This window comes from Tetrao urogallus (genome assembly GCF_951394365.1).
Source record: "Tetrao urogallus genome assembly, chromosome: 15".
In the NCBI taxonomy this organism is placed as follows: Eukaryota; Metazoa; Chordata; class Aves; order Galliformes; family Phasianidae; genus Tetrao; species Tetrao urogallus.
This window is the reverse complement of record NC_136828.1, coordinates 14,111,067-14,129,838: the sequence shown is the minus strand read 5'-3', so window position 1 is coordinate 14,129,838 and position 18,772 is coordinate 14,111,067. Positions and strand designations below refer to the sequence as shown.

The window sequence follows — 18,772 nt, the reverse complement described above, 5'->3', positions numbered from 1 at the left end:
GCTGAAAACCACTTCGTGCGCCACAGCCTGCCTGCACCGCGTGCCTTTCTGAACTGTTCTCCTGCTTTACGCTTTCGCTGCTCGATGCACGTGCTCTGTAAACTACTGGAAGTCGTTCCAGATGCAACTAAACGTGAATCCCTTCTTCAGAACGGCGGTGCGAGCCCGGATCGCCGCACGGGCGCCGCCGCGTGCAGGAGCTGAGCGCAGCGCACCCGCGCTCCTCCTCAGGGCCGCGGTGCCGCCGGCCGCTCCCGGCCTGCCCTGCGCCTGCCGGGCTCGGCTGGGCTCGGCGCTGCGTGGCGGCGCTGGGTTGGCGGGCGGCGGTCCCGCCCCGGGCGGCTGACGGGCGGGCGGCAGGGAGACGTGTGCGAGCGGGAGCGGCCCGGTGTCCCGCGGCCCTCCCCGCCGCGCCCAGCGGCGATGTCGTTAAGCGGCGGCCCCGGGCCCGGCCCTGCGGACGCCCCGCGGCTGCGGCCTCGCGCCGCCCGGATGGCGCGACGACCCGAGCTGCTGTGCGGGGCCGCCATCGTGCTGGGCTGCGCCTTCCTTGTCGCCCTCAAAGTCACCTGCAGGTAACGGCGGGGGAGCGGCTGGACCGAGCCGCGGGGACCCGGGGCCGGCGGGCGGAACGGGGCCGCGCGGCCCAGAGCGGGGCGCCCTCCCGAGCAAGGCCCGGAGCGCCGCTCTGGCCCTGCGCTTTCCCCGCTCTGCGGTCGGGCGCTGAGGAGCGTGTGGCGCGCGGTGCCGTCCCGTGACGATCGCGGCGTCCGAAGCCGGCCGGGCCGGGTCGTGCGGGCGGGGCGGAGGAGACGGCGATCCGAAGCCGCGGGCCTTCATCGGCCGTGCCGGGGAGCGGCTTCTTCCTCCCTTGCGAGCTGCGCTGCGCTGCCGGCCGCTGCGCGCCGAGGGAGAACGGGAGGGGAGCGGCTGCTGCGGGGCTCTGCGGCCCGGGGCGGAGTCCGGGTGCCGTGGCGGAAGCTCGGCTCGACGTGAGCTCCGTTCGCCGCAGGCCTCACCGCACTCGCTGGGAAGGTCGGGGCGCGACGGCATCCCGGGTTTTCCCTGCCCGGGGCCGCGCAGCCGCAGACCTCCGCTGAGGGCGGCTGTTGGGTGCAGCGGTGCGGCGAGCTGCTGCTTTGTTACCCGGCGGCTCTGGTCGTCAGCTGTTGGGGGTGTTTCTCCTACTTGAGGACAGCCGTGTAGTTTCTAAGTCGTTCCTCTCGCTGCCTGTCGTGTTGACCCGTTTTCTTGCAGTTTAGAGCCAATCTCGTATCCTGTTTTTCGGCCTTAAGCTGTTAGGCGCCGTCCGTCTGTCTGCCCACCCACCCAACCCTGGGACCTGCCGCGGGATGGGGCGGCTGTGCTGGCAGGGCTGCCGATGGGGGAGGCAGAAGTCTGTAATGCAGTGATTTGGGGCAGCCTGTGTGAGAGCACATCCTTTTGTGGGTGCTAGAGCCAATGAATTGTGAAGGTGAGGAGCTGGTCTGTATGTTAAACGCTCTGTGACGGATAACTATCTCTTAGGTACGAATTATGAACTCCCATAACTTCCAGAAAGTGCTGGAAGTGCCGCGTTCTGGATCATTGGAGTGCTGGTGTGACAGAAAGCAGTTTCTTGGTGCTGCTGGTCAAAGTCATTTCTCTTAAGAGACTCAATCTGTTGTCATCCCATCTTGAATAGTCTTCAAATCAAGACCCCATTTCTTGACATCTTCTGAAAGGAAACATGCCCTGGGCAGTGTCTGTGGTCCCAGCTCTGATCAGTGGTGTTGGTAAAATGAACTGGTACGCGTTCACCTGGTGGTAAATGTCATAGTAAAACAGCTTTTCATAGCAGAGTATAAAATAATAGAAGTATGGAGCACTTTACAGCAATGTGTAAGTTACAGTAATGATCTCTGTCCATATAAGCATCACAAAGCTGTATGACCAGTGTCTCCTCTCTTATTAGGTGCTGTTACCTAAAGTACAGGTCTTAAAAGAGGATGAGGCCAGGGAAGGAATCCAAAGCAATCACTCTTCCTGCTAATTCTGTGTTCTGAAGCACCCAGCAAGAAGAGTGTGGGCTAACGTACCCATGAGCATGGTGCATGTTACGGCAGCGTGAATTTCGGAAACTTGTTTAAAAGGATGATCTTTAGATTTTCATGGTATTTCTTGAAAGTGATAATTTGTGATAATTTGTGTCAATTCTTGCAGTTTTGTCACTGTATGACATTCACTAGCCCTAAGGTAAGGCTTTGGGCATGCTTCTTTAATTACTGCACAGTCTCACTGAGCCCTCTTAATTTCCTTCCCACAGCCGAGCAAAAGATGTAACAATGCCAGCAAAGCTTCCAGTGAATTTTTTCTCCACAAGATCTCCCGTCATCGATCTTTTTCGGGGACAGTTAGACTATGCAGATCACCTTCGTCAGGACTCAGAGATTGCATTGTATTTCTTCTACGCGCCATGGTGTGGCCAGTCGGTTGCAGTGAGAGAAGAAATAGAACATGTGGCCAGCAGATTGTCAGACCAGGTAACTAGAGAAGACAGGTGTCTTACATGTGATCTGATAGAGCTTTGGTCCCCAAAGAGAGGCCAACACCTGTCATCCCGTGGGAACCAGAACGACCTGCATGTCTGTACCATGCAGTGATTGAGCCAGTCGTCTTTAATTTTACATACACAGCACTAGAATGAATGGAGCAAAGCTGTGATGCATGCTCATCTGTGTGTTATTTCTGCTCCTGGATGGGGAGCTCTGCACCTTTTGTCTGGTAAAGTGTTTCTGGATTTATTGCTGTGCCTTCAGGTAGAAACTACGGGGAGTTTGTCTGCAGTCCTAGGATTTAGATTAGGAAGCTTAAAAACCAGAAGGAAAAGTGACCATAAAATATTGCTGTGCAAAGAAATGACAACAAAAAGATTTAAAACAAAAAAGGGAGGGTTGGGGAGGAAGGAAAGAAAGTGATAGAATCGAGAGGAGCGGGTATGAAATACTGCTTTGAGAAGGTGCTGAAAATAACAGGTGGAATGCATTGGGGGTAAAAAGCAAACTAGATAAAGAAAGTTACAGTAATGTACTTTACTGTTAGCTGTGAACTTTTATCTGCTTTGCAGGTGCTGTTTGTTGCTATTAATTGCTGGTGGAACCAGGGGAAATGTAGGAAGCAGAAGCATTTCTTTTATTTTCCTGTCATACACTTATACCACCGCAGGTAAGACCTTCATGTGGAGTCTGTTTGTCTAGTTGGCGCTTTGCAAAGCAGAAGTATTGTATGTGAGTTGCTCCAAAAGTAATGCCTCCTACTTATTTCCATGGAAACTATGGCTGTTGCAAAGAGCACAACAGTGTGTGTGATAGAGCAAGTTCTCAGCTACAAAACTCTTTCAACATCTGCCTCTCACATCATCAGCCAACACAATAAAAAAAGGAGGCATTACTTTTGGAGCACCCTTCGTAAAAACGTGTTTTCAAAGTTCCTTGTCTACAGTTAAAAGACAGCTGAAAAAGGGGGGATTCTGGGTGAAGCTGACAGTGCTCCTGAGCTACTGAGAAGGGCTGTACCTGTCCATTAAGTGTTGTGCTGCTCAAGTTTTCATCCTTAAGGAAAATTGGTATTGCACATGCATCTCCTGGAAGCTCTCTCTCCAATGAAATGTAAATTATTCAGATTTATGTTTTTATTTTAGTTTCCTCTTTGCTCTGTAGGTGGATTCTATTCATTGGTCCCAATTTTTGGCAGCAGTCGTGTTTAGGAATGGAATTTAGGTGCATGTTGAAATCGAGCAGTGCAGTGAAGACATTCTTCTGAATCTGAATTGTACGCTCCTTTCTTATGCCCTGGATGTTTGAGTAACATTGTATAGTATTCTGTAGCCTCACTTTTGTTTTTTTTAGTGTTTGTATGTATGCATTCTTTTTGTGTGGAGCAGAAAGTAATGCTTTTCCAGTACTGGGTACAGCAGAGCTGGGTGCAGCGTAGTTTCTCAGTGGCATTTTTGCAGCTCTCCCATTACAGAAGCAGACTGTACTTAGTTTGGGGATTTGTGCTGAGGATGAACAATCCTAATCCTTGTCAGCTGAACTTTGAATGGTACTGGAAGAATTCAAACCCTAATAAAAGCAAACAAAGAAAAAACCCAACAAATACATTTGTGCAGAATCTTACTTGGACATGCATTAAGTTAGAATTACTTTATTTTGAAATAACAGCACATTAGATGAATACACTTGGGTATTGTCAGTAACTGATTGCTGTATCTTTAAACAGAGTTGCAACAGTGAGATGTAGATTCATGTTGATAACCCTATGAAGCCCTCAGAGGGCAATAACTCCCTCCTGCCTGAGATATTAAACTCCTGGGCATTGTACAGTGCACGTGAGAGGAAGCAGTATGTGTTGCTGTTAAGGCAAAGACTTATGATATACCAACGTAAGATATAGATTAATCCAGGAAGCTCTAAAAAACCATTCCAGAACATTTGCACATAAGTATCTCAGTGCAAGCTTGAATTATTTTTTTAATTATTTTTTTTTTCTTGCAGCATGTATATGCATAAGCTGTATTACAGAATGCATGATGTTAAATTCTTCAGTGGACTAGTGGGAATGGATTAATCCTTTGTGCTCTTGTTTTTTTATTTCATTTTAGACTGTGATGTCCTGTCCAACCTAAAGATGGTAAATGAGATGTAGGATTTAAAAGAGCAGTGGCCATTGTCATCCTCTGCTCTGCCCTGGTGAGGCCCCACTGTGCCCAGGCCTGGGGCCTCAGAACAGGAGGGATGCAGAGTTGCTGGAGCATGTTCAGAGGAGGCACAGAGGTGCTGAGAGGGCTGGAGCACCTCTCCTGTGAGGAAAGGCTGGGGGAGCTGGGCTTTTTTGGCTTGGAGAAGGGAAGGCTGTGGGGAGACGTCACTGTGACCTTTCAGTACTTGAAGGGAGCGTATAAACAGGAGGTGACTGACACTTTTTACATGGTCTGATAGTGATAGAGCAAGGGGGAATGCCTTTAATCTAAAACAGGGGAGATTTAGGTTAGATGTTAGGAGGAAACCCCTTACTCAGAGGACGGTGAGGCTGTGACACAGGCTGCCCCATCCCTAGAGGCATTCAGGGCCAGGCTGGATGGGATCCTGGGCCACCTGATCTGGTGTAGGGCAACCCTGCCTGCAGCAAGGGGGCTGGGCTGGGTGATCATTGAGGTTCCCTCCAACCTCAGCCGTTGGGTGAACTCAGGGGGGCGGAGGAGGAGGTCTGGCACCGCAGCCCTGCGGCCCGAGGAGCTGCAGGTCACCGCGGCTGCCCAGCAGCAGCATGGCAGGGTTGGTCCTGGCTTTACTGAATGATACTTGGAAACATTCATGTGAAGAACCCTTGCATCTTTTCAGTCTCAAGATTTAAAAAGGAAAAGAAAGGGAAAGCAGTAGCAGCTTTTCAGATCTATATTCTGTGGTGTACTTACTTCAAATAGATAAAGCAAAACTATATGGATAGGAACATTTAATTAATTCCTGGCTTTTACCAGCTTCGTTAATGGAACTGAGAAGCTCCATCCCCACCAACACATCACATCTGCACGCAGGCGCCGTGCTGTCGCTGTGACTTCAGCTGGGGATGCTGTGCTGTGCCTCAGGGATGCTGTAGTGTCAATGTAACGCAGCTCTGCCAGCTGCAGGCACCACGGATGATGAGCACAGAGAGCAATCCCAAGAGCTGAGCTTGCTGTCTGTAGAACTCCATCTCTGCCACCTCCAGCAGGGACTCTACTGTGAATTTCAGTCTTAATGTTCTATTATTTTTTTTGGTACTAGTTTTGGACCAATTGAATACAAAGGCCCAATGAGTGCTGTTTATATTGAAAAGTTTGTTCGCCGGGTGATGACACCACTACTCTACATCTCGTCTCGATCAAAATTACTAGATTTCCTCTCAAATTATGAGGTACATGTCTCTCTTCTCTAGCTTTTCTGCTGTGGTTCAGAAAGAGTTTTGTTTCACAGTTAAGTTTGATCTGCTCCCAAGTGCTCATTGCTCTCCAGAGTCTTAAAATCAGTGCCCTGTAAATGTGCTTAAATCATAAATACATGAAACGACACATTCATAACTCTGGTTCCCTGTGCAGTGACTGTTATGATTTAATGATGCTGTTAATTTGCATTACTTTAATAGAGGCAAGAATCATAGCTGTTACCTCGCAGGGCAAAAAGAAACATGAACCAGAAAGACAAGAAATCTCTTCTCCAAAATCTTGCAGCACCTGAGAAATATATAATAATTGTTTTAATTTTAAAGGAATATTAAATCTTTCTACTGAGATAAATGCTAAGTGAAAACAAATGTGAAATCACTTGAAATAACTGTTGGCTCCTGACCTCTCTGTGTGCTGTTCCTTCATGACCTTAACCCACCGGTGCGCTGCCTCTCTCATTTTCAGTCCTGTGTGCTTAGAGGTGCTGAGGCTGAGAGCAGCGCTGGTGGATTAATTACTTGCTAGTGGGCAGTGTGCATAGAAATCAGAACCATTTCTAGTCCCTTTAAAACTGTCAGTTTCTGCAGCACATGATGGAAGATGCCCTTGTTGTACTGCACGCCCAGTTCCTGGGGAGCAGCCCTGCGCCGTGTGGGCAGAAGCACAGCGCTGTGCAGGGCTGCAGATCCGAGTGGCTCCTCTTCAGTTTAGCAGTGTGGGTGCTGCAGTACAGGCAGCTCGTGGTGCAGGTGCTGGGCTGGGCTCGACATTCAGAGCTCTGCGTTTGTACAGATCCCCAGCATTGTAAGCGGGGGCTGAGAGGCAGGAGTAGTGGGTTCTGTGTCTCTTTCTGGTGCATTCTGCGATTCTGTTGTCCTTTTTCTGCTTCAGTTTTACTGCTCTATGACTTCGTTGTTGTTCTGCTTGCCTCCTTGGAAAACAGTGGTGCTCAGGCTCCAGATTTGGGTTTGGGAGGGCTGTATGGGTGGGTGTATGCACTGCAATGCTGCTCATCACCCACAGTTGAGGCTGCGTTTTCTGACAGTAATTATTTGGATTTTTTATATATTCATGAAATGATAGCAGTGCAAAATTAAAATAGGATAGGAGTTAAATTTATTTTTTGAGAGCAAGGAAAACATCCCATTTGGAAAACAGAACATAAAGTGTATAGGAAGATCTTAGTGCATCGGGAGAGGAATCTGCAGTTGTGCCGTAGCTACAAGGAGGTGGAAGTTGGTGCTGTCTGAGCTCCTCTTAGCAAATCTGTGTTCCAAGATTCAGAACTTCCTATCTATACTGAGATCTCCCTTATAAAAGTTGAATCTCTCTCCTGCTGAGCTGCCCCTGTGTTGGTCCAGCTCCCAGAGCTGCTCAGGTTCCATTAGGGGACCCAGATAGCTGGCAGGACAGCAGAACAGTTTGCACAGTGCTCAAGAAGGGATGCAGCACTTTGGCCACTTACTTGCCTTGTGTGCCTGCCCCAGTCACGAGGAGGAACTTTTAACTTGTCAGGTCACAAAAAGGACATTGTTCAAACAGGTTGCAGATCAGGTGTAGAGCACAAGGTTCACACATAAAGCATACTTTCTGCTAAACCCACCCAGTTTTCTTATTATTGAAACCTCCAAGAGTCACTCCCACCCAGTGTGCCTGTGATTGCCTTCCGCTGCAGTCAGCACTCGGAGATCTGTAGCCACAGCTGATGGGTAACAGCAGTCAGGGCCTTGTCTGCTCAGTGGCTTTGAACTGCTTTCTAGGTCTGCCCTTCGGCTTCTTGGTACTTCTGCTGTCACTTCTTGCTTTCAGTTGCTGTTTCGTGCCAGTGATGGTGTTTAGAAATGGTGCCAGAAATGAGAAGCTGCGTAAGGAGCTGTGTGTGTCTCCTTGCTGGGTTTACTTGGCTGGTTTGTTACTTTCTTAATTTGGTGTTAGGAAGGGAAAATGAAGAGAAGCAATGACTGTCTTTTTTTGGTAACTGTTATCCTTCTTTGAAGAACAAATGCTATTACATTTCTGTATATTTTCACTTCTTTACTTATATTATTATTTTCTTTTTAACAACTGTTATTGTCACTTTTATTGTTGGTAATTTCTTGGAGTGTTTCATTAAAAATCTTTAAGAGGAAGGCTCTTGTGGGTAGCATTCAGTGTCAGGCAGGATAATTCCTGCCTGGATGAACAGCTCACTGGTTGGAATGGGGAACCATCTTATCAGTGAAACATTCTGAGATATTTTCACTAATATCAACAGTAGGCAAATCACATATTCATGTTTTGAAACTATACTCATTTTTTATATGTAAAGCTGAAATAATAAAAGCATCCTTTGAAATACCAAACGAAGGTATCTCGTTGGGGAGGTATTTGCCTCACCCGGGACGGTCGGTGAGGCTGGAATCTTTTGTCCCACAGCGATCCCTGTGCTCTTGTTTTGTGCATTTGGTGCATGCACCAGGATGGTGGAACTGGGAAACAGCACAGAATGACCGAATTCCATCGCTTTCTTTGTCCTGAAGGCCTGCTAAACCAATTGGAATGGTGAATAGAAAGGCAGTGATTAATAGTTATGATTTAAAATGAATTGTATTCTGCAAAATTTAAACTCAAAACGTAGGTGATGTTTCGGAGCAGCAGCCTGCAGGCAGCTCCCAGCTGTGCTCGTGGCCTTGCCAGCAGCCCTGCCTATGGATGAGTCTTTTACATTTCACATTGTCTGATCAGCAATTGAAGATCTTTTCTTATTTGTTTTTGTTTCTTTGTTCTGGTGCAGCTGGTCTCGCACGGAGCCCTAAGTGACACAGCGAAAGAACTTGCAGTGGCTGTAGCTTTAACATGGGGAGGCTGTGGGCTTAGCAGTTCCAGTACTGACTCACAGGATGTGTGATGCACACGCAGTTGCTGATCATGTGCAACGTAGTAAATGATTAGAAGGTAGTCTGAAAAATTATACTAGATATTCTCATTCTGAAGAAGTCTCATAACAATTATGATTTATATTATATGATTGGAACTGACTGATAATTTCTAGGGATATTAATTTTTAGTCATGCCTCTGCAGTCCTAAAAGCATCCTTGCATTTTATGTAGCTGTCAAATGACAGCTTTAGAACTGATTCCTGATCAGTCTTTTAATACTAATTCTTTTCTGACAGCATTAAGTGACTGTTCTTCAGCAAACGCTGTTTTGTTGTCTTTTAAAATGTTACATTTTAGTGTAGGCAAACAGCTTTCATCTCCCACGTAGTTGCAAATTGCTCAGCTAACTGTGATTCTTACTCTTTCAGCCTGGAGTTGTGGGATATTTTGAGTTCAACGCTTCACCGCAGCCTCCCGGTTATTTAACCTTCTTTACGTCAGCTTTACATTCATTAAAGAAAGGTAAAATTCATCTTCAAAATTTAAGGGGTGTCTGAACAATGTACTTGTATGGACTTCAGTAATTCTTTGCAACATTTTGTAATTTGAAAGTGGATCCCTTTTGAATGTATATTAAGGTTCATCTAATTATGAGACTGTATTTAATTACTGTGCAAAGTTTGCTTACGTGAAAGGTTTATGGTATGTTTTGGGGTCAGCCATCGTGGAATTCCAGTACAGGGCAGCTGCTCTCAGTGATACACAAAGGGGCACTTTTCTCAAAATCCCTCAAGTGTAGCTGCAGTGCGTCCATAGCTGGAGGCAGACAGCATTTGACCGCCTTGAATTCCAGAGTGTCTTCAGTTCCAGTGTTGTTGCATTTTAAAAATAAGATGTGTATTCTTCTAAGGCTCTCAGGAGAGAAGTTCAGTGTAGAATTCTATTTAAAACTGAACATTTGCCCTTTAAGATTACCTGGGAACAGTACGCTTCGGAGTGGTCACAGATAAGCTTGTTGCGGAGGAGATCTCGTTGGTGCATTCGGGCAGTGTGTATTTGCACAGACACATCAACACATCTCTTGTGAGTATCATATTGGTGTTGTGGTGACTGAGACAACTGTGCTGCAGTGCAAACATCACGTGGACAAATATATATTAAAGGAGTGTTCCACAAAGCAGTAGAACAAGGAGCATCTAAGTAGTATATTTTTGTACGGTAATACACATTTTCTTTCTGCTAGTCAGCAGCTGCTCTAAATGACTTAAACTTTAAGCAGTGTCTAGACCAGGTGGCCGATAGGGCCTCAGGAGAAGTATCAGACTCAATTCTGTGACTGGCTTTTGCAAGAGTCAAAGGTATACACTTGTGATTGTTGGCTTTTTCCCTTGCACGTGTAGGGAAATGAGTGCCAGAGCACAGCAATGTGAAGCTGCACCAGCACTGCTGAAACGCATGCAGTCGTAGCTCATCCATCCGTGAGGGAAATTGAATTATTTTCTTGACTGTCTGTAAAACCTGTATTTATCTGAGAATTACTTTAAAGACCTTAATACCTGGACTTTCAGCATATGAAGGTATATGGATACTTCAGCTCAGCTCTTGTCCTACTACTGTGAAGTGTGTGACAGTGGGCTTTGTGTTCGCAGCGTATTTGGCCTTCTGTAGTAGATTGACTTAAGTTTTCAGAGGCCCTCGGGTTCATCTTAGCAATTTGGGAAAGTCTTTTTAATAATATGGGAAATAGTTTGTCTCCTTCAAAACAAAACCCCAGAAGCCCAAACACCTCGTAAATGGTCATACTGAGACTCTCTTCTGATTAAAAGAGCTATTTATATCAATTTAATTGAAAATTTATCTGAACTTTAAACCTGCTGTTCATGGTTTTGGAATACTAAAACTGAAAATACTTTTGGAATTGTTATTGTGTATGGAGTCCTCATCTGTCCACACTGCTAGCGTGAGTGGAAGCTCTGAAGATAAGCTTCCATGCAGTATTTTATTCAACTGACATTAGGGAAAACATGGCTTTTTTCTAAAAATCATTGGTAAATGCATGAGACTGCTGTTGTCTTTGCAGCGATTCAGGATAAACTTACCTTAATTCATGAAAATGATCCTAGAAGCTGTAAGCCAATTTTCAACAACTTTCTTCTGTACTTTCAGTACTAAAAAACAGTACAGCCATTTTAAATGCAGTCTGGTTATTGGGTTCTTAAAATATTGACGTAAGGTGAGTTAATATGTTTAATTAGTAGTGGAAAAAACTGCTCTAGTATGCTATAAATCAAAACACGTGATGATGTCAACTTAGAAATGGCACTCTTTATAAAGCCTTGACTGCAAACAGTAAAGATCATAGTGATGTGATGAAAGAAAAAGGAGCTTGCCTGGCAGAAGACTTGTTGCCTGGAAGACTGAATCTTGACGTGATCTCATGAGAGGGGGATGGAGGTACGAAGTTCTGAAGCTCTCTGAATAGTTTTGCTAAATTAAAAATGTGTTTCAGGCATTACTGTAACAAAGCACACTGTAGTTGGGAACTGCGTGCAATAGTGAGCAGTATGTTTTAGTAAGTGAGAGCAAACAATTGTTGTTTCCCTTCTCGAGATCTATCCAAATGACACCATGAACTATACAGCTGAGAATGTGTGCAAGTGGGCTCTGGAAAATCGAGAGCTGCTCATCCGCTGGCTGAGACCACATGGGGGAAAAAGCCTTCTTCTGAACAACGAGCTGAAGAAAGGGCCGGCGCTTCTCGTGTTTGTACCTTACGACCCCTTGGCAGAAATTCAGCCTCTGTTAGACGAAGTAAGTGAAATACCTTCATCTTAAAGATGAGATGGAAGGGAAGTCTGCTCTTTTCTTTTTCAACCATTGTGTTACTGAACTGTGATAAACAGTACAGAGAGGACCTTGAGATCAGTGTCGTGGAATGAAAGTGATTTAAACAGTATTTTTGTATTTAATTCTTGTAGACTGAGATGCTGAGCTTTGTTACAAAGTCACAGCTTCCTGTAATTCTTTCCTAAGGATATAGAAGAGTGGTAAACTTTGTAAAATTCCATCAAAAGTTGCAGAGGTTGTTAAACCTGCAACAGATAACTGCTTTTGAGTGAACTATGTGCAGTTAATCTCACTTTGCTTTTCTCTTTTCCTTGTAGATTACCAAAGTGGCCTTGGAATACCACAGCTGTAACAAAAGCCAGGGAGCTGAACCAGAGCTTCAGCACTTAGGGAACAGTGATTCACCAGCTTCTGATTCCTCTGATCCAGATGCACATATGAAATTGGCAGACACGTTTTTGATAACCAAGTACCCATGCTGTAACACAGTGGTGCTTCCGCAGTGGCACTCGATATCCAGAACTCACAACGTGTGTGAGCTGTGCATTAATCAGACGCTTGGTGTCAAACCAGATAAAGTCAGTGTGCCACACTGTAACTTCTTTGAGATAGAAACAGCTTTGGACTCTTTCTACCTCCAGGAACACACCTTTTTTCAAGTTGTTTCGAGTAGCATTGAATGCAGCAATTTCCTAAGTTTCTACAGTCCCTTTAGCTATTACACTGCATGTTGCAGAACGGTCGATAGACATTTTTTAAGTTTCATTAGTTCTGAGAAGACCATCTTTCAGACCCCTAAAGTTGCATTTTCTTCCCATGGGAAGAAAGATAATGCTGACATCCAGAATTCTATTCCTCATATTGAGGATAGGAACTGCTTTATTCCTGACCTTCATATTGCTGGCACTAACATTACTGGTCTGAGCTGCAGGACCAACAAAACCTTGAACCTCTATCTGCTGGATTCAAATCTTTTTTGGATATATGCGGAGAGACTAGGAGCATCAAGATCGACTCATCGTAAGGAATTTGCTGCCATTGTTGACCTGAAAGAAGAGCTGCATTATGTCCTTGATCAGAATCAGTCGCTTACAGGATCTACCCTGGGTATGCTGTCTGCTATAGAAATGCTTTAAATAATAAAAACAGGTTTGCAAGTAAACTTATGAATGGAAAACTTCACACTGTTCTGAAAAGTGAGACTGTGGTCACCATCGTGAGCCTTAATTTATACTATTTAATGTATTTAGTAGCTAACTGACTAGTAGAATGTTTTTCTAAATGGCATGAGAACCAAAATGCACACAACACAATGATTTGCTTTAAGTGAAGTGAACATTGGAGTGTGCAAATGGTGACTGTGTGATAACATTGAAGGAAGTGGTAAAAACTGATTTGCTTGTGGAAAAAAAAGTAACGCTGAACCTCTAACAAATGTGATACTATAAAACACATTTGTGTATTAATGGTACTGCTGGCGTTCAGCTGTTTCCACATACTAAAAGCTGCCAGCATTCCACGAGATACCGCTCCCTTACCAGTGCAGACCAGTCCTTCCTTTGTCCTCTGATCTATACATTGTTTTACTTTTTTTTTTCTTTAAAGGTACATGTATTTTTCGTATAGAACTTTGAATTGCTTCTGTTCTGATCTGGCAATACTAAATTGCCAGGGCGAAGAAAAAAGCCAATTGTCTTCAGGGGGAGATGACAACAATCACTGCTCTGGCTTACTGCAGTTCCTGGAGCAGGCTGTGAGCTGCCTGCTGGAGTGCATTTGCTTGCCCTGACAGTGTGCTGAGTCAGCCTGGGGAAAATGCAGAGTCTTTTAATGTTAGCAGAGTCTGCAGATACGGAAGTAAATTCTAGTGAACACAGTATCAAAGTAAATTGTTCCAGAAGGTTTAATCCGTGTAGGTGCTGCATCATTACCTTGTATTTGCAGTTTGCCATAGGTGTTTAAGTTGCACAAGTAAGTAGGCACAACTGGAGAGCAAAGAGCTGTGTTGAAGTTCCAGCTCCCACCTGCCCTCCATCCCCTCTGCATCTCCCTGCCCCACAGAACGCTCTGGAAAGAAAAAATGATGCTAAAAACAAAAATTGTTGACCACACATGGATGCTCAGGGGGTAATAAAGATCTGGGTAAGAAGATAAGAAATTTTCTTCCTGTTTGTGCTCTCAGTGCTTTCTGTGTTAAAATATTTTCTGTTCACAGGATTTCCTAAGTGGGATGAGAGTTGCTGTGCTGAGTTACATTGTCTGAGTTACTTGAGCTTCCAGAAATGTTTTTTTCTACATATGTTGTCAGAGTCACTGTGATTTGCTTTCTATTTTATTATTTATATTGTTGTATTCCTATAGTTGGCCTAACTTCTGATATTTTAAATTAATGGAACAGGTTTGTGTTTAATATCTTCAACAGATTTCAGTTTTTACGGATGGTTCTTAAACATACAGGAGTAGGCAGAGTATTTTTAATTATTCCTTAATAATACATAAGTACTCAAAACCTGGAGATATGGAAGGAAAATAACAATATTGTTATCTGCTGTGAGAATTTCATGAATGTTGAGCAGCAAATACGAAATGAAGTACTGCTCTTGGTATGTCAGAGACAGGCTTGTTGATCTGCTGTTTTCTGCCTGTGTACGATGTGTCGGTTTTAGTTTCATCTGGGAATGGCAAAGTGCAGCCTGCCAAAATCCAGACGTAAGTTTATGTATCATTTTTGTTTCAGAGAACTTCATAAAGAATTTCAGCATTCTCTACAGCCCCTTGAAGAGGCATCTCGTGGATGGCACCTCCGTCCGTGTCCCTGCAGAGCGCGTCGTGGCTGAAGTGACCACCAGCACCTTCCATCACATTGTGTTTTCAAGTGAAAAGGTACTCCTTGCTGTAGGAAAAAGCTTCTGCAAGTCGTTGCTCACCTTCTGAGGAAGGATTCTCATTCTTTTTTTAGCCACCTGCGTTGCTTCTTTGTAAAATACAACAGTCTTTATTCAGAACGCCAGAATATTTGTTTCTTAAAAAAAAAAAAGCAATCAAGTTTAGTGTAACTTTAAGTGAATCTCCAAAGTGCCTTTTTCCTGGTAAAAGAATGAAAAAGTCCATGCTGCGGATTCCTGCATAGCAGCTTTCTACCATCGTTCAAAGTTCCATTCCTTTTACTTTGCCTGTGCTTTTGAGATGGAAAGAAGTCCTTGACTCTGCCTGCAATCTGCAGCCCCATTTCCCTCCTTCTTCTGCAGCAGCAGCAGCACATGCTGCACACGTGGAATTTGAGGTAATGCTGCCAGGCGTTGTGATGTCTGCCTTTCAAAACTTAAAGGACATAAGTACCTTTTGTTTTCTATGTATTAATTGTTGTTTTTAAACTTAAAAAAAAGCACTTGCAAAGCTAACAGAAGTTTTAAACCGAAGATAGGATTTGGCACACAGAAATCTCAAAGGCACAAGCTGTCTATTTGCATGCCATGAAATTGTTTTATGTATGAGGTCATCTTGAAGAGCAGTTAAATCACTTTTTATTCTTTTTAAGAAGTACTCAGGATTAGTGTCTGTTGGCTGTGGGGCTGCAGCAGATGGGTACACGTGCAGTGCTTGGCTTCAGCATCCCGGCTGCCCTTTGCTAGCCAAAGGCCCAAAGCAGGAGGGCAGACATCTTCCCCAGCACCACCTCCTGGGGTGTACAGTCACTGTTAGACATGTAGGAGTTCAAGGCTGCAGAAGAATCCTAAGAAGTGTAAGAAAGCTTGATGCATTTTTATTTAGCGAGAACTAAATAATTCTCTTTGTTTTCTCTTTACGGAGAGGAGATTCCCCAGGAATGCCTGTGTTAACCTGAGAGACAGAAGGCATCAGTAAATAGCTTGTAATAAAGCCTGTCAACATTAGCATGCAGTGTATTTTCATATGTTAAGAGTGCTAAATAATTGAGATTTTGTGAAGACTAGCCCTTCTTTAGTGCAGATCAATTACAGTAGGTAATAAGACTCTTCATTTCATTTTACAGAATGTCTTGCTGCTCTATTATGCACAGTGGTGTGGATTCTGTGCTTCTCTTAATCATGTCTTTATTCAGCTGGCTCGGCTTTTGCCTCCAGATCATTTCACTGTGGCAAGGTAAAAAAGATTCTAATTTAATCTCTCTAGAATAATGCAAGTTCATTGAGATAATTGGCCTAGAGAATAATTACTTTTTTTTCTCTCTACAGTCTCGCAGTAGTTGATGTGAATGTCATCTGTTTCATTTTTCTTTGAATCCATTCTCTTTCTTTCCTCTGCCTAAATTTGATTCTTTTCAATCTCACTGCAGCGTTTCTGCAGTTCAGTTAAAATGAATTTTCAAATTATTCTTGGAGCACACTGATTTTGGAAAGGGAACCAGTACAGCAGGTGGCAGCAGAAAAGCATTTTTAACTTTCTCTGATCATTTGAAGTGAAGAATGGAATCGTACAGTGTTGTATTTTAGGAATTGAGAGACATTCGTGCGCATTTATACAACATGTGTACGATACGTGTGTTGTCTGACAGTTCTTTAACATGGTCAGGGTTTCAGTGCAACCGAAACATTCTTATTGATGTATTCTGAAATACATGATGGCTTACATCTCTGTTCTCATTGTGTCCTTATTTCATTCTGACTGAATTTCCTTAAGGAGCAGCAGGAGATATATGGGCAAAAAATTAAAAGCTACAGCTAGCACTTGTTTATAATTGCTGCTTTTTTGCCCTAGGTAAAATGCTGCTCTCAAATCTACACCCATTCTCTTTCCTGACTTTGAAGTTCTATCATTTGGTCTGTTATTTTTGTTTCAGTGGTGCTGAAACCCACTGTGTGGTTATCTGTTGGTTGTTTTTTTTTCTTTTCATTCTAATAGAATTGTAACAATTTATAATCAGAAATGACTGAAGAAAGCAAAATAAAGCCATAGCAAGCAATTGAACAGTTGTTTCATTAATTAAACTCATGTTCCTTTCTATGTAGAACTTTAGGGGAAAAAAAATTTGCATTTTCCCTTTTTGTAATCCCTCCAATGACTTTTTGTGTGCGTGTTTTCTTAACAGAATTGATACCACTCAAAATGATCTTCCTTGGGAATTTATGACAGATCGGCTCCCGACCATTTTATTTTTTCCTCAGCAGAGGTAATGCAGTTCTTTCCCCTCGTGTGTTTTGTTTTTTCTTTCACTAAGCTACAATAATTCTGTGATCCGTGCGTCTCAGTATAGTGACAGCGTGCGTCTCAAGTATGAAGTGGCAAAAAAGGTCTTTGGATTACGTTAAAGCACTGGCAAAGCAGGGCTAGGAGCAGTAAAACCACTTGTGGTAGGTGAGGCTTCCTGTGGTACCTGTCTGTGTGGTGTTACTATGTAGTCCCGTGTTTCTTGTTTTTTCACAGATGCTTGTTTTGTCTTGGCCTGTTTTACCAACCATCTCTAGGCTAACTTCATAGTTTTTAGTGAGATTGGGTTTGTAACATTCACAAACGTGGTTTCTTAAGTAGTTTAGCACTGGAACCGTACATGCAGATTTCTTTCCCACTTTTCCTTTCTAGCATGTTTTAGTTTTGCTACATGCAGGTAATAAATGAAATTAGGCTTTGACAGTATGTGTAGTAGCACTAGATTGTTGTTGCTGTTTTAGATGTAAAGGTGCTTTCTGCGAAGGCTTTGTACAGCTCCTTGTGCATTTGCCATGGGACTGTTTTTGCAGGTTACCCGGCCTGCTCAGTGTTTTCTTTCTCACACTGCTGCTGCTTTGGTTTGGTTTTCACTGCAAATAGCCTTTCAGCTTTTCTGATGTATGCTATGGTTTTGATTAAAATAATAATAATAATAATTTTGAAAAAGGATAATGACATAGTAAAACATTACTGTTGTATAATGAGTCAATTTTGGCTTAGTGTAGGCTATTTTTTCCAAAATGTCATGAATCATTAAGTTTGGATGTAAGCTGCTCGTCAACTGAGAAACTGCTGCTGCTAATTACAGAATTAACTTGGCTGATCACCAGGACTGCAGGAGAAGAAAAAACACATTGCCTAGTCTGCCAAAAATAGCTTAATTTTGATGAACGCAAACCTTATCTGCCCCAAGTTCTTGAATTATTCATTAAAGCATCTTATCTTTGTGGAATACAGGTGAAACAGTTTATGAAATAAAAATAGCCTGTGCTGTATCTTCATTATACAAGTTTAGGTTTCTTTTAACTGTGTAATTAGCCAAGATACCAATTTTGAGTTGGGCAGCAGACACTTAGTTATCACTGCTTCTGTAGCTTTATGCCTTGACGCTAACTTGGTATGTCCTTCCAGGAAGGATCAAAGCGTGAAGTTCCCAGAAGACTTTCCAGTTAGCCTTCCTCATCTTCTTAAATTTATTTTACATCACTCGAGTCTTTCTTCATCAGAGCCCTGCACCAAAGAATGCCTCCATAAAGAGACAGTTTTACAGCAAGGACACATCTCCCACTTGGAGCAAGAAATTCAGAAGTTAAGGTCAGAAATCAGAGCCCTGCATCAAGCCCATGAATCCCTTGAGGCACAGCTTTCTGAAGCTAGAAGAGAAGAACATCGACTACAGCAGCAGAAGCACACACTGGAAAAGCAGCACAAGACTCTGCAGCTCCACAGCCAGCAGTTGCAGGCAACGTACGATCAGAAGAATCGGGAATTGCTAGAAATGGCCGAAAAGCTTCAAGAACTGGCTGACGCATCAGAAAACCTCCTTAAGGAGAATACATTACTGAGAATCCTGGTGGCATCGAGGGAAGGAAAGCTACAGAGCAAAGACGAACCTAAAGAAGCCCTTCAGTCAGAGCAAACAGTGGCTGATGACAGAGGTGTATTGGTTTCAGCAGCTCTTAGCACAGAGGAGAAAAGGATTGATCGTGTTGATGCCGGAGCGACAGAACACAGTAGTGAAAACAGGACAGAATGATTGCTTACACAGAGTCATGATGCCGTACTGAGTAGGTATTTATGCAAATTTTATTGAAATCCACTGTAAATAAAGACTTCTCCCACATGATCTAGAAAAAGAAAATCAAATGGAATATTTTTGTATACTTGAACAACTTATTAGGTACCCCATTCTAAAGT

The 18,772-nt window shown here is 43.7% G+C and overlaps 1 protein-coding gene across 1 annotated transcript; it reads left to right on the top strand.

The window, feature by feature from the left end:
• Positions 1-423: 423 nt before the first annotated feature.
• On the top strand, positions 424-18,611 carry TXNDC11 (thioredoxin domain containing 11; the record flags this gene model as incomplete). The annotated part of the gene is made up of 12 exons (XM_079542880.1): positions 424-575; positions 2,306-2,522; positions 3,107-3,204; positions 5,805-5,934; positions 9,250-9,343; positions 9,792-9,904; positions 11,432-11,632; positions 11,986-12,775; positions 14,406-14,551; positions 15,681-15,790; positions 16,737-16,817; positions 17,987-18,611. 12 exons carry the CDS (start codon positions 424-426, stop codon positions 18,609-18,611), a joined length of 2,757 nt encoding a protein of 918 aa, XP_079399006.1.
• Positions 18,612-18,772: the final 161 nt, after the last annotated feature.